Genomic DNA, 15,550 nt, shown 5'->3' with positions numbered 1-15,550 from the left:
TGCTCGGTTGAAACTTTGTAAATATACGTGTATATGTATATAATATATAATACATATTAATTTTTTAGCATGACAACCAAACTGCTTGATTGAAACTTTGTAAATATACGTGTATATGTATATAATATATAATACATATTAATATTGGTAACATGACAACTAGACTGCTCGGTTGAAACTTTGTATATCGAATACATATTAATACTGGTATATTATATGTATACACCATATTAAAATTGGTATATGTATATAATATAAATACATATTAAAATTGGTAGCATGGCAACTGGACTACTCGATTGAAACTTTGTAAGTATATGTGTGTGTATATAACATAAAATACATATTAATATTGGCACTACGGAAACCGCGCTGCTCGGTTGAAATTTTGTAAATATATATTATAGAATACATATTAATATTGGCACATCGGCAACCGGCTGCTCGATTGAAACTTTGTAAATATATGTATATAGTATAGAATACATATTAATACTGACACCTCGACTATGGGATTGCTCGGTTGAAACTTTGTAAATATATAATTAATATTGCAACACTTAAACTTTTATACAGTTAGAATAAGAGACACACATATTTTATGTGACATTTATATGACAATCTCACGTGAATTTCCACGTAGAGACATATATGTCTATTTATATATGAAAAATCACTCAATTTTCAACTAATATTAAGATGTAAACTTCATAATATTCAAATATTTGGTACCCAAATTTGCTTACTCCTAATTTGTCTTTTCATATTTGGTAACATTACAATATACAATATGTATCACAAGCCGGCTTCACCAATTCATGGGCAATTCGGGTCGGATTCATCTGAATTCAATATTTTTAACGCAAAAAATCATTAATTTTTTAGATCTAAACTTCATACTATGATCGAAGTACGATGAATTTAGCACTACGAACTTTAAAGATGTAACTCATTGAATTAAAATTTTGAATCTATCTCTGCTTTGAATCAACAATGGTACGAGAGGTCGTGTATATATAATATCAAATTATTTGTTATATTATATGATGATAACGACTACGACACCATACGAAATAATAATATGTGTCCACCAATAAGCATTGCTACGTTAGTTCCAACATCGTGGCATTATAATTGCAATTTATAATAATACTAGTTTAGGTGTACGCGTTTTGCGCGTGTACCTCACTTTAATGAGTTCAAACATTACATTAAATAAGATATTTATTTAAATAATAAAGATGAATATAATAATTAAATTTAATATCTTTTGAGTATGTAAAAATTGGAGAATTTATTTATTAAACCTAACCTTTACCAAAAATATTTTTAAAAGTCGATCGACATTCATCTAGCATCTGTAAATTGCAACAAAACAATACAAATGATAGAGACGTCAAAATAATACAATTAAATCTAATCTTTACACACAATTTTTTTTAAAGTCATCCGACACTCATCTACCACTTGTAAACAATAACAAAATGATATGATAATAGAGATATCAAAATAATATAATTAAATATATCCTTTACATAAAAAAATTCCTCAGAGCTGACCGAAATTTATCTATGACCTGTAAACTGCAACAAAATAATACGATAAAAGTGATATCAAAACAATACAATTAAACTTAAATTTTACACACAAAAAATTCTCAAAGCCGATCGAAATTCATCTACGAACTGTAAATTACCACAAAATAACAAACTAATAGAGTTATTAAGATAATTCAATTAAACCTAACCTTTACATAAAAAAAAATTCAAAGCTGACCCACATTCATCTAGTATCTGTAAATTAAAATAAAACAATAAGATAATAGATTGAAATAATACAATTAAACCTAACCTTTATACAAGAAATTATTCAAAGTCAACCGAATATATCAAGCATCCACCAATCTAGACATGCAATCAAATCAAGTTAGATGAGCATCAATCATATTCTCCCAATAGATAAATTGATTTGTTCTCTAGTTTAACGTACATCTCAATATTTATAGATGTATTTTCTTAATAGAGTCCTATTTTAGGAGTATTTTTCTAATTAAACAGTAGAAAGAAAAATATTAAATAATTCTCCTACTATATATTTTACGAAGTCTAATAAAAAGGAAAATATTAATTAATTCTCCTATCATATATTTTAAGAGTCTCATATAGTTTAGGATGTCTAGTTAATATAGTAAAAAATAATAAAACAATAAATTAAAAAATATAGTGAAAAGACAGTTTTGTCTAAATAAGAGTCTTTTAATGAAGGGCAAAAAGTTCAAATCAATTTTCTAAAGGTCTTCACACATTTAATATATTATAGATATAGATACAGAAAAAAATGTTTTGTCCTATTTTAAATAGGTTTTAGAATTTTAATAAAGAGATAAAGCATCTAGTACACGTTTGAATTATAGCCAAAGTTGGTACGACAAACTCCAACTTCACAGGGGTCCTATTACCCTCCTGAAGTCAATTTTAGTGTATTTTTGTCACCCTTTTATGCTGATGTGACATTTTCATTACACGAAAATGGAGTCCACGTCAAAGGTGTCACAACAACTAAAAAGGTTGACAAAGATATGCTAAAATTTAGTTCAATAAAATTGTTGTCATGTGACTGGGAGGTCATGGGTTCAAGCCTTGGAAAATAGCTTCTGGCAGAAATGTTAGGTAAGACTGCGTACGATACACCCTTATTGTGAGGCCCTTCCCTAGATACCGCGCATAGCGGTAGCTTTAGTGCATCGGACTGCTCTTTTAGAAAGGGAGCCTTGGAGTAACTGACCAGGAGGTCACATGTTCAAGCCTTAGAAATAGCCTCTGACAGAAATGCAAGGTAAGACTGCGTACAATACACCTTTGTGGTGGGGTCCTTCCCTAAACACCGCACATAGTGATAGCTTAGTACACCGGGCTGCCCTTTTGTAGGGTAATAGGACCCACGAAGTTGGATTGCGTCGTGGCAAATTCGGTTCAGTGTGGTACTAGATGCTTTAATCTTCAATAAATGATGACATTATTATTCTTAAATTATGTACGGACAAACAAATAATCCCTATATTTATGGAAAGTACTTTGTATGTGACAAACTATTTATAAAACCAATTGAATCATACATTATATTATATCTTTTGCATGCAAATTAAACTTTTCTTGGTTTTGCCTAAATAGTGAAAAAAATGATGTGTGATTTTGGATCAATATTTTTCACTTCTTTTGCAATTGTGATTTTTGCTATTTATTGTTTGCTAAAGAGAGCAAATGATTGGTTTTATACAAGAAAATTTAGTTCAAAAGATTATAATATACCTCCTGGTGATATGAGTTGGCCATTCATTGGGAATATGTTCAATTTTTTTACAACATTTAGATATGGTGATCCTGAATCATTTATATCTTACTTTACTTCTAGGTATGTTTTTCTTATTATATTCATCTTTTCTTTATAAAAGTGTAAAAATATTAATTCATTACCTTTTATCTTGAACCAGAAATCTATCAGAATATCCCACTAAGGTAAGGATAACGTTTGTGTATATCGAGTATGTTGTTGTTGTATCCTTTGTTATCGTTTGAGTCATTGATATCCTTGTTGTTAGCGACTCATCTTGCGTACCACGTAGACTGAATGGTGATCGATTGAACATTCTTCGTTTAAAAAGTTTAGAGTAAATCATCTAGAATCCCCCTAACTATGATCAAATTTGCTACGACAAACTCCAACTTCATGACGGTCCTATTAGCCCCGGAACTAAATTTTAGCGTATTTTTGTCATCCTTTTTAGCTGACATGGCACCTTTTGTCAACCTTTTTAGCTGACGTGACACCTTTAACATGGGGCCCCATTTTATGTAATAAATGTGTCACGTCAGCATAAAAGGGTGACAAAAATATGCTAAAATTGAGTTTAGGGGTAATAGGACCCTTGTGAAGTTGGAGTGCGTCGTAGCAACTTTGGCCATAGTTCGAGGGGTATACTGGATACTTATCTCTACACACACACACACATGAGGGTACTATTACCCCCGAAATAAATTTTAGCGCATTTTTGACACCCTTTTATGCTGATGAGGCATCTGGGGTCAATGTTAAAAGAAAGGTTGACAAAAGGTGTCACGTCAGCACAAAAAGGTGACAAAAATATGCTAAAATTGAGGTCATGAGGGTAATAGGACCCCCCCCCCCCCCCCCCCCCCCCCCCCCCCGAAGTTGGAATGTGTCATAGTGAATTTGGTCATAGTTCGGGGGTACTACATGCTTAAATCTTGAACATCTTTAACGAAATTCCTGATTTCGCCGCTATACTTCATGTTCTATATAGTCTTAACTAAATCTCTATAGTGCTAACATTGTTGATGTTTGGTTAAAACATTGAAGTTATGGAGATGGAGGAATGTACAAGACATATATGTTTAGAACACCAAGTATCATTGTCACAAAACCACAAGTATGCAAGAAAATCTTAATGGATGATGAAAACTTTGAGTTAGGATGGCCTCAATCAGTGTTGAAACTGATAGGAAAGAAAGCCCTCCATGGAATTACAAGCCAAGAACACAAGCGATTACGACGAATAACAACATCACCTATAAAAGGCAAAAATGCATTGTGTTTGTACCTTGGTTTAATTGAAGACGTTGTAAAGTGTTCATTTGAAAAATGGTGTGCCATTGAAGATAAACCAATTGAGTTTCTTAGTGAAATGAAGAAAGCTACATTTGAAGTTACAATAAGGATCATGATGGGTAGTAATGAGATTGATCTTCAATGGTTAGATATGGTGGAAAAAGTGTATACAATTTATTTGAAAGGCTTTTTGGCTTTGCCTATCAATCTTCCAGGATTTGCTTATCATAGAGCATTCAAGGTTAGATCTATGTGCTATTTATAATTACTAATTATTTTTATCCAACAAATCAAGTGCATAGTATTATTCTGTGGGTGTCTTGTTTCTATTATTTCATCTTGTTTTATGTTTTATTACGACTTTATTTACTGTCTTTTTGTCCTGAGCCTGGGGTCTATTGGAAACAGACTGCGTACACTTTACCCTCCCAGACCCCACTATGTGGGAATATACTGGGTATGTTGTTGTTGTTATTCTTAGCGATGATAGTTCTTGAAGACTACAAACACCTCGATAGAGTAACTAGTTAATGAAGAGAGATTATATTTTAAGACATAAACTATGGTAAAATAGTCTATGATCCATTTTTTACTCACTCGTCTCAAATTATATGTCGTGATTTCTTAAAGAGATAAGCATTCAGTAACCCCGAATTATGGCTAAAGTTGCTAAGACATACTCCAACTTCACAGGGGTCCTATTGTCCCCCTGAAGTCAGTTTTAGAGTATTTTTATCACCCTTTTGTACTGATGTAGCACCTTTATTACATAAAAATAAGGCACACGTCAAAGGTGTCACGTAAGCTAAACAGGCTGACAAAATACGATAAAATAAATGTGTCGTAGCAAATTTAGTCATAGTTCAAGGGATACTAGATGTTTTACTCTTCTTAAAATAGTTGTCTTAAATTATTTGTCATTTTAGAAGTTAAAGGCGGAAATAATTATTTTTACCTAATTTATCCTTAGCGGTTATTGTTCTTGAAGACTGCAAACACCGCGATAGAGTAAATAGTTAATGAAGAGAGATTATATTTTAAGACATAAATGATGGTAAAATAGTCATAAACCTCTCCTAATTAAGTTTTGTTGAGAGACGTGTAAAAGAGAAACACGACAGGACTTTTCACATACATAAATCAATGTTCCACGTCGAAAATAACAGTCATTAACTTGTCTTTCTTTCAAATTGTGGCTTTAGGCTAGGGAAAACTTGGTGAAGATATTTCAATCAGTAATAGATGAAAGGAAGGTGATGAATACGAAGGATGAATCGCGAACAAAGTGCGATATGGTGGATTTGATTATGGAAACTGAAGACGATGAAGGAAAGAGATTGAACGATGAGGAGATCGTAGACTTGTTAATCGTTTACGTGTTTGCAGGTCATGAAACTACTGCTCATACTGCAGCATGGGCAGTTATGTACTTAGAACAACATCCTGAGTTCTTGCAAAAGGCAAAGGTAACATAACAAGTCATTTGTTACTACAGTTAAAAGCTGTCTATAACAACGTCGTTTGTTCAGATATCATTTGGTGCTATAGTGAAATGTTGTTACGGAGAACATATAACATAACCTAAAAGATCCATTCTGAAGAAAGCTTGGCCGTTACCGTGAAATGTTGTAATATCAGATGATCGTTATAGAGAGGTTCGACTGTTAAAGCTCTCTATAACAGCGTTTTTTGTTCAGATATCTTTTGGCGCTGTAGTGAAATGTTGTTCTAGAGAACATATAACATAACCTAAAACGCCGTTTGTTCAGATATCTTTTGGTGCTATAGTGAAATGTTGTAACGGAGAACATATAATATAGAGTAAAGCATCTAGTACCCTGAACTATGACCAAATTTTCTACACATACTCCAACTTCACGGTGGTCCTATTACCCCACTGAACTAAATTTTAGCATATTTTTGTCAACCTTTTTAACTGACGTGACACCTTTTGGCAACCTTTTTAGCTCATGCGACATCTTTAACGTGAGTCCCATTTTATGTAATAAAGGTGCCATATCAGCACAAAAGGGTGATAAAAATATGCTGAAATTGAGTTCAGCGGGTAATAGGATCCGTGTGAAGTTGGAGTGTGTCGCAACAACTTTGGCCATAGTTCGAGGGTGCTGGATGCTTATCTCTATAATATAACATAACGAAGAAAATGTTGTCTGAAGAAAATTTGGCCGTTATAGTGAAATCCTGAGGTTTTACTTAAAGCAAAGGTAACATAGCAAGTCATTTGTACTCTGGACAAGAATTTTGTTACAACAGTTAAACTTCTCTAGAACAGCGTCGTTTGTTCAGATATCTTTTGGTGCTATAGTGAAACGTTGTTCTAGAGAACATATAACATAAGGTAAAACAAAACATCCATTCTGAAGAAAACTTGGCCGTTACCGTGAAATGTTGTAATATGAGATGATAGTTATAGAGCGGTCTGACTGTTAAAGCTCTCTATAACGACGTCGTTTATTCAGATTTCTTTTGGTGCTATAGAGAAATGTTGTTAAGGAGAACATATAACCTAGAAAATGTAGTCTAAAGAAAATTTGGCCGTTATAGTGAAATGCTGTTATACTCCCTCCGTCCATCAATACTGGACAAGTATTGTTGGACATCTATTTCTAGTATAGCGGACAAGTTAAGATGGACCGAGGGAGTATAATATAATTGTTATAGAGAGCTTTAACTGTATAAGTTATGTAAACTATGAGAAATTCTATGTTTTTCAGGAGGAACAAGAGGAAATTGTCAAGAAAAGGCTGCCTGATTCAGATACGAAACTTAGTTACGACGAGATCAAACAGATGAAATATCTAACAAAGGTACGTAATCTAGTCATACGCGAATGTAGACCGTTTAAGTTCAAGAATCTTAACATATATATTGTGTTCAAATGCAAGGTGATTGATGAAACACTACGTTGCTCTAATGTCACCTTAGCGATTTACAGAAACGCGAAAAGGACAATCAACATGAATGGTAAACTTCACCATTTCCCTTGTGTTTCACCTTTATTTCGCCAACTTTTTTGATAAATACTGTATCTTGTGTAAGAAGGGGAGGCTTGGAGTAACTGGTAAAGCTGTTGCCATGTCACCGGGAGGTCACAGGTTCAAACCTTGGAAACAGCCTCTAGCAGAAATGCAAGGTAAGGCTGCGTACAGTACACCCTTGTGGTGGGGCCCTTCCCCGGACCCTGCGCATAGCAGGAGCTTTAGTGCACGGAGTTGCCCTTACTATATCTTGCGTATGTGACACCCCTAATGGAGGCCGGACCAATGAAGGCCGGCTCAAATAGGGCCGGCAAGCTTGTTCATGAGCTTGGACCGCGACAGTGTACTAAAAGCGATTTGTTTTGTTCGATATAGGGTACACAATACCGAAAGGATGGAAGGTATTGACTTGGATAAGGCAAGTTAATTTGGATCCTAACAATCATGTGAACCCCAAAGAGTTTAATCCTTCAAGATGGAATGTAAGTATTATATATTGTTGAGTAAATGCACTGTTTCCCCCCTGAACTATAAACGAAATTGCTGAGACGCACCCTAACTTAAAGGGGGTCCTATTACGCCCTTGGACTAATTAAAACCGTATTTTTGACAACCTTAGTACCTCCGTGGCACACTGCGTGAATCAACACACTGAAGATCCACGTAGGCACACGTATGTGCCACGTAGGCACGAAGGTTGCTAAAAATACGGTTTTAATTAGTTCAGGGTAATAGGACACCCTTTAAGTTCTGGTATGTCTCAGCAATTTCGTTTATAGTTCAGGGTGGAAACAGTGCATTTACTCTATATTGTTTTGGTCTCAATCCCTTTATCCCTCTCGATATAGTGAGTTTTTTCGCTTGTTAGACTCATTCTAAGAAGGATGATAACAAAGATTTACAAACGTGGATTCAGGATTTGAACTTCATCGGTTCAGACTTTAAATTCAACACTGAACATATTGTACTTCTGAATAATTATTTTGTGTGCTTATGTCGAAAATACTGGCTTTGGTTGAATATGTAGCTAAATATAAGCTACATTCGCCACCTAATATTTGGTCGAGGTTAGAGGACAATACTAACTTTTACGGCTAAGGAAGTTTACACGTTTGTTTCTTAGCAGGACGATGAGGCAAAACCATATAGCGCGTTCCTTCCCTTTGGAGCAGGACCTCGGTTGTGCCCCGGAGCAGAGTTGGCTAGGCTTGAAGTTTCGGTGTTTCTTCACTACTTTCTTCTCAACTATAGGTACTAACGTTATAAACACATTCGAGTTCTGCAACTTCTTAACATACACTGATTTCGAGTACTGATGCATATTTTGCCTGCAAATTTTGTTCTGGTGCAGGCTTGAGCGTGTTAATCCTGAAGCAAGAGTGTCATATCTACCAATTCCTAGTCCTACCGATAATTGTCTTGCAAGACTCAAAAGGATCTCGACATCATGTTGAGCCTTAACCAAATTGTTCTTCGCGTATGAGTTTGTTTCATACTTTCATCAGTATACCATGTTTTACTTGTGTTTGTCTAGTGGATTCTTCAACCTGTTTGTATGTTAATTAGCTATAGTTCTTCCTTTTCTTTCTGTTATTCAAGTTACAAATTTCAGATTTAACGGTCCAATCTTGGTAGAGATAAACATCCAATACCCCCTCGAACTATGGCCAAAGTTTCTACGACACACTCCAACTTCACAGGAGTCCTATTACCTCCCTGAACTCAATTTTAGCGTATTTTTGTCACCCTTTTCTGCTGACGTAGCACCTTTATTACATAAAAATAGAACCCACGTCAAAGGTTCCACGTCAACTAAAAAGGACAATAAAAATATGCTAAAATTGAGTTCAGGGGGTAATAGGACCCATGTGAAGTTGAAGTGTGTCGTAGCAAATTTGGTTAGGGGGGTTCTAAATGCTTTACTCATCTTGATATATCGTGCATTGCAACAAATCTTTTTTTCTTCTTTTCAGCATTGCTTAATTGAAGTAAAAAAAGACCATCGCTGAGTTTTGAAGAGATTCCCCGGGGGGTACTACAACTTGTCGTGGAAGGCTAGGGATGGGCGTTAGAAAGCGCAAAGACAGAAGATGTCGTAGGGAACGCCGCCACTTGGAACAGATGTACTGTAACAAGTGAAGACACTCCTACGAAAGAAGTGAAACCAGTAACAAGAAGAAGTATTAAGGGCAATTAGGCCAACGCGGAGAGGAGCATTTTGCTAGCTAGATGACCTTAACGCGGCAGAAATCTATATTGCTCAGACTCTTCAAAAATGCAGTAGAATGTGTATCGGAACCTTCAAAAGTTCTGCATTTGTAACAATTTTTTATGCTTGTAGAATTTGAAACAATTGACAAGAAGTTTGATCACAATATCAAACATTAACCAGGTAAAAGTTAGTCTAAGATGAATTCAAAAGTTAATTTAAAGTTCTAATGAACTTCCTCTTCGTCGCATAATTTTGTGTACTCTTTCGCCCCCATTAAAGATTCGAGTTCTGATGGATTGCTTGGCTTCACTTTAATCATCCACCCGTCTTCATATGGGCTCGAGTTGACCTTCATTGCATAAGGAATATGTCATTTCAAGTTTTTGGTCGGACTTTCAAGAAATGTTGTCTCACCCGTGTCAGATCCTCCAGAAACGCACTACTTTTAGAGGACCTGACACGCACCCAAGTTGCAATTTTGAAGAGTCCGAGCAACATAGATATCAATAAGATGAAAAATAAAGGAAAGACGCAAGAAATAGCAGAATGTAAAAAAATCATAATTTTCAACTTATGTTGCTCAGACTTTATGGCAATGTTGCCTCACCCATGTCGGATCCTCCAAAAATGAACTACTTTTAGAGGACCCGACACGCACGTAGTGACATTTTTGAAGAGTCCGAGCGACGTAGATTTCATCTAGATGAAAAATGATCTAGATGAAAAATGAAGGAAAGACACAAGAAGCAATAGTAATATTGACCATGATTACAGAAGGTGAAAAATCATAAAGAATATGACATTTCAAGCTCTCGACCTATGTTGCTCATACTTTCCGAAAATGTTGCCTCACTCGTGTCGGATCCTTCAAAAATACACTATTCTGGAGGATCCGACACGAACTCGTCTAGGCATTTTTGAAGAGTTCGAGCAACATAGAGTTAGTACAAGCCAAAAATGTAGTAATACTTACCAAACCAGGTGTTTCAGTAAGCTTTGTGTTGACCTCAACGATCTCGCCTGAGATCGGAGAGTTAATATCACTGGTGGCTTTCACACTCTCAACAGCTCCAAAGCTACTTCCATGTGAAACAGAAGTACCAGCTTCGGGTAGATCCACGAACACCACTTCTCCCAAATGATCCTGAAAACACATTGCCATTTCACATTCGACTTCTGATACTATCTAGTGTTTCGTGTAGTTCAATTATAGTACTATTTTGTTGTAGAATTGTTTCGCGACTGTCTGTTGTTTTCGTTTACTGTCTATTATCTCGTGTATACACTCGGTATGTTATTGTTGTTGTTGTTGTATACCCCTATTTCTTCAACTTCTGATACTGTCTAGTGTTTCGTGTAGTTCAGTTGTATTATTTTGTTGTAGAATTGTTCTGCGACTATCTGTTGTTTTCGTTTAGTGTCTATTATCTCTTGTACTTCCATAACGTCTTTTTCAGGTCTGTTTTTGTCTTGAGTCGGGGGGTCTATCGGAAAAGCTTCTTTACCTCACCTCTAAGGTAAAAGGTCCGGTCTGCGTACATTCCACCCTCCCCACGCCCCTCTTTGTGGGAATACACTTGGTATCTTCTTCTTCTTGTTGTTGTTGTATACCCCTATCTCTTCAACTTCTGATACTATCTAGTGTTTCGTGTAGTTCAGTTGTAGTATTATTTTGTTGTAGAATTGTTCTGCGACTATGAGTTCTTTTCGTTTAGTGTCTGTTATCTCTTGTACTTCCATAACGTCTTTTTCAGGTCTGTTTTTGTCTGGAGCCGGGGGTCTATCGGAAAAGGTTCTTTACCTCACCTCTGCGGTAAAAGGTCCCGTCTGCATACATTCCACCCTCCCCACGCCCCGCTTTGTGGGAATACAATGGGTATGTTGTCGTTGTCGTCGGATTCCGGAAGTTATAATGACTATGTACACGTTGTATTGTAACAACAACAACAACAACAACGACAACATACACAGTGTAATCCTACAAAGCGAAGTCTCGGTAGGGTGGAGCGTACGCCGACTTTACTCCTACCTCAGAAATAGAGAAGTTGTTTCCGATAGACCCTCGGTTCAAGGAAAAGAAGTAACAGAAGTACTACCACCACCTGATGTCGTTATCCTAGAATTTACAACCCATAAAGTTTCGAGTCCTAGCTCCGCCTCTAATCATCTCGACCCTCGGAGATTTCTCGATTATCAAACAAAAAGTACTAAAAGACAAGAAAAAACCTGAGCATGATCAGTGATTCCAACTGTAGCCATTGAGCCCTCAGGCTTTACCCATTCATGTGATGATGCATACTTCAGCCCTTCAAGAACTGCAAATTACAATATAACCAAACAAAAACAAAATCGAATTAATCTAAATTGCCGCTCACCCAATCGCTTAAACTAAAAATAGCCAGCAAATGTACTAAAAAAAAAAAGCAGCCCGGGGCACTAAAGCTCCTGCTATGCGCAGGGTCCGGGGAAGGGTCCCACCACAAGGGCAGAGGCGAACTCAGGATTTGAAGAGTGCGGGTGCACCTTTAACATAACATAAGCGCTCGAGAATCTTCCAATGACGACTGAGGGATAGTGTCGTGGGCCCTACCATAAGGGCAGAGGCGAACCCAGGATATGAAGAGTAAGGGTGCACCTTTATCATAACATAAGCTCTCGAGAATCTTCCAATGACGACTGAGGGATAGTGTCGTGTAGCAGGGTCCAGGAAAGGGCCCCACCACAAGGGCAGAGGCCCAGGATTTGAAGAGTGCAGGTGCAACTTTATCATAACATAAGCGCTCGCAGGAAACAAGATTGAGAACCAATGCACCCAAAGTGCTATTATATTGTGTTCTTTAGGGTGCATATAATTTATATAACAGTTTCTTAAGGTATATACACAGGGGTGGATCTACACATCAACTTTGGGTGCTCCGGCACCCTCTAAACTAGACGTGGAATAGGTATAATTACATAAAAAATATATGAAAATGGGTATAAATTATATAAAAGCACCCACTAAACAAGAAGTTGGTTAGGTGCACGTGATTCTTTATTTTTTTTCTGTAGTAAGCACCCACTCTCCTTAAATCCTGGGTCCGCCACTGTATATACATGTACGTATACACAACTTTTTCCGAACTTACCGGGTGCACGTGCACCCCCATCCTAACACGTGGGTTCGCCCCTGCTAACAAGCGTGTATTGTACGCAGTCTTACGTTGCATTTCTGTCAGAGGCTGTTTCCAAGGCTTGAACCCGTGACCTTCTGAGCCAGCAAATGTACAATACATGAAAAATTCATGTATAGTATGTGTACAACTATGCACGCATAATCTACGTATACGCAGAGCCATAATGCAAATTACGCTTTCTGAGCACCCAGTAACTTTGGCTCAAACCCCGTATTTATGTTAAAAAGCACTTATCTAATGTATACAAATAATCTATTCCAAACACAGAGTAAAGCATCTAGTAACTCCTAAATTATGATCAAAGTTGCTACGACGCACTCCAACTTTACAAGGGTTCTATTACCCTCAAAACTAAATTTTAGTGTATTTTTGTCAACCTTTTTAGTTGACGTGACACTTTTTGTCAACCTTTTTAGTTGACGTGGCACCTTTGATATGGGCCCAATTTTATGTAATAAAGGTATCACGTCAATACAAAAGGGCGACAAAAATACGTGACACTTTTTGTCAACCTTTTTAGTTGACGTGGCACCTCTGATGTGGGCCCTATTTTATGTAATAAAGGTGTCACGTCAGTAAAAAAGGGTGAAAAAAATACGTGACACTTTTTGTCAACCTTTTTAGTTGACGTGGCATCTTTGATGTGAACCCTATTTTATGTAATAAAAGTGTCACTTCAGTACAAAAAGGTGACAAAAATACGTGACACTTTTTGTCAACATTTTTAGTTGACGTGGCACCTTTGATGTGGGCCCTATTTTATATAATAAAGGTGTCACGTTAGTACAAAAGGGTGACAAAAATACGTGACACTTTTTGTCAACCTTTTTAGTTGAAGTGGCACCTTTAATGTGGACCCTATTTTATGTAATAAAAGTGTGACGTCAGTACAAAAGGTTGACAAAAATACACTAAAATTGAGTTCAAGGAGGGAATAAGACTTCTGTTCTAGCAACTTTGGCCATAGTTCGGGGGTTACTGGATGCTTATCTCCAAATAAAATGAATCGTAGTTCAGAACTCATAAACTAAAAATTCTGACTCTGTCCCTGCGACCGACTATTTTTGTAAACATTTATAGAAACTATTTACTGAGTACCTGTAGAAAAACATCTGGAGATTGAAAAAGCTGGTGAAAAATTGGTTCTTGAAACAGTAGAAGAGACTTTAAGTGCATTGGCTGTTGAAGAAGCCCACATTCTCAAAGCCATTTTTATTTTTATTTTCAAGTAGATTTTCAACAAAGGGAAGATTATTTTATTGTGTTATATTTAGTATATAGTATATACTTATGGTTTATATATATTATCTTACATTGAATGGTGGAAAATGAAAGCCTCATCCTACAAAGATGAGTGACCAAATGATATATATACTCTTGAGATCTTTTTGGTAATGACAATATATAGTTGCATGAAAATGCCTTATTATCAACATGTTAGCAAAATGTACATAGAGAACTAGGAAGCAGTGGCGAAGCCAGAATTTTCATTGAGAAGGATATACAAACTAGTTGAAGGGGGTTCAATATTTACTATATATGTATAAAAAATATTTTTAACCAACAACAACAACAACAAACCCAGTGAATTTCCACCAAGTGGGGTCTGGGGAGGGTAAAATGTACGCAGTTCATACCGCTACTTCCGAAAAAGTAGAGAGGTTGTTTCTAATAGACCCCGGCTCAAGATAAAGAATAGTTAACGCGGTCATAGTAATACCTGAAGCAGAATGGATGGCATAATCGAAATAAGAAATGAGAAATAATACAAATAAAGCTAAGAGAGCCATGAAAATAAGAGCAATATGAAAGTGAAAAACAGTGAATAAGAAATAAGAAAAGGTCACCCCTCCTCGTAGTAGCATACACTAACGGCTCCAACCAGTGGGCACAATTGTAGTCTTACTAAGCCGGCTACACCAGAGCTCCCTAACTACTAGCTACAATCCACACACGCATTAACCTTCTACCCTAATCCGCGACCTCCACACCTTCCTATCTAGAGTCATGTCCTCAGAAAGTTGTAACAGCCCCATGTCGTGCCTAATCACTTCTTTCCAGTATTTCTTCGGCCTACCTCTACTCCTCCTGAAACCATCCAAAGCTAGCCTCTCACACCTACGAACTGGGGCATCCGTGCTCCTCCTCATCACATACCCAAACCATCTCAGTCTTCCTTCCCGCATCTTGTCCTCCACCGAAGCCACTCTCACCTTCTCCCGGATAATCTCATTTCTAACTCTATTTCCTCTAGTAAGTCCACACATCCATATAAAATAATATAAAAATAGTATAATTTTCCGTCGAAGGGGGTTCGGATGAACCCTTTGGAGCAAGGGTGGCTCCGCCACTGCTAGGAAGGGTGTGTTGTAACTTGCATTGATAAGTACTCTTTCATCATTCACTAGTTGTATCTGGTTCGAGTCTTGGGTGCAGAAGTTTGTTCGAATGATTGTTACATATTGTTTCATAACATATACAGAGTATAGCAATATTATATTGCATTGTGTAATTGAATCGTATTATAGTATGTATTG

The 15,550-nt window shown here is 36.6% G+C and overlaps 2 protein-coding genes across 2 annotated transcripts; one reads left to right on the top strand and one right to left on the bottom strand.

Annotated features, from left to right (window-relative positions):
* The first annotated feature begins 3,091 nt into the window (after nt 1-3,091).
* Nucleotides 3,092-9,102, top strand: LOC107854964 (beta-amyrin 11-oxidase). Its single transcript, XM_047401748.1, has 8 exons — nt 3,092-3,411; nt 4,378-4,867; nt 5,829-6,092; nt 7,362-7,454; nt 7,533-7,611; nt 8,001-8,107; nt 8,752-8,876; nt 8,977-9,102. The coding sequence occupies exons 1-8, from the start codon at nt 3,179-3,181 to the stop codon at nt 9,077-9,079; spliced, it is 1,494 nt and encodes a 497-aa protein (XP_047257704.1). The 5' UTR covers nt 3,092-3,178; the 3' UTR covers nt 9,080-9,102.
* An 815-nt stretch (nt 9,103-9,917) lies between these two features.
* Nucleotides 9,918-14,352, bottom strand: LOC107854965 (glycine cleavage system H protein, mitochondrial). The gene is made up of 4 exons (XM_047401756.1): nt 14,112-14,352; nt 12,064-12,152; nt 10,811-10,981; nt 9,918-10,186 (listed from the first exon to the last, which is right to left on the bottom strand). Exons 1-4 carry the CDS (start codon nt 14,221-14,223, stop codon nt 10,061-10,063), a joined length of 498 nt encoding a protein of 165 aa, XP_047257712.1. The 5' UTR covers nt 14,224-14,352; the 3' UTR covers nt 9,918-10,060.
* Between the last annotated feature and the right edge of the window lie 1,198 nt (nt 14,353-15,550).

This window comes from Capsicum annuum, chromosome 1 (genome assembly GCF_002878395.1).
Source record: "Capsicum annuum cultivar UCD-10X-F1 chromosome 1, UCD10Xv1.1, whole genome shotgun sequence".
NCBI lineage: Eukaryota > Viridiplantae > Streptophyta > Magnoliopsida > Solanales > Solanaceae > Capsicum > Capsicum annuum.
This window is presented reverse-complemented; position numbering and strand designations above follow the sequence as displayed.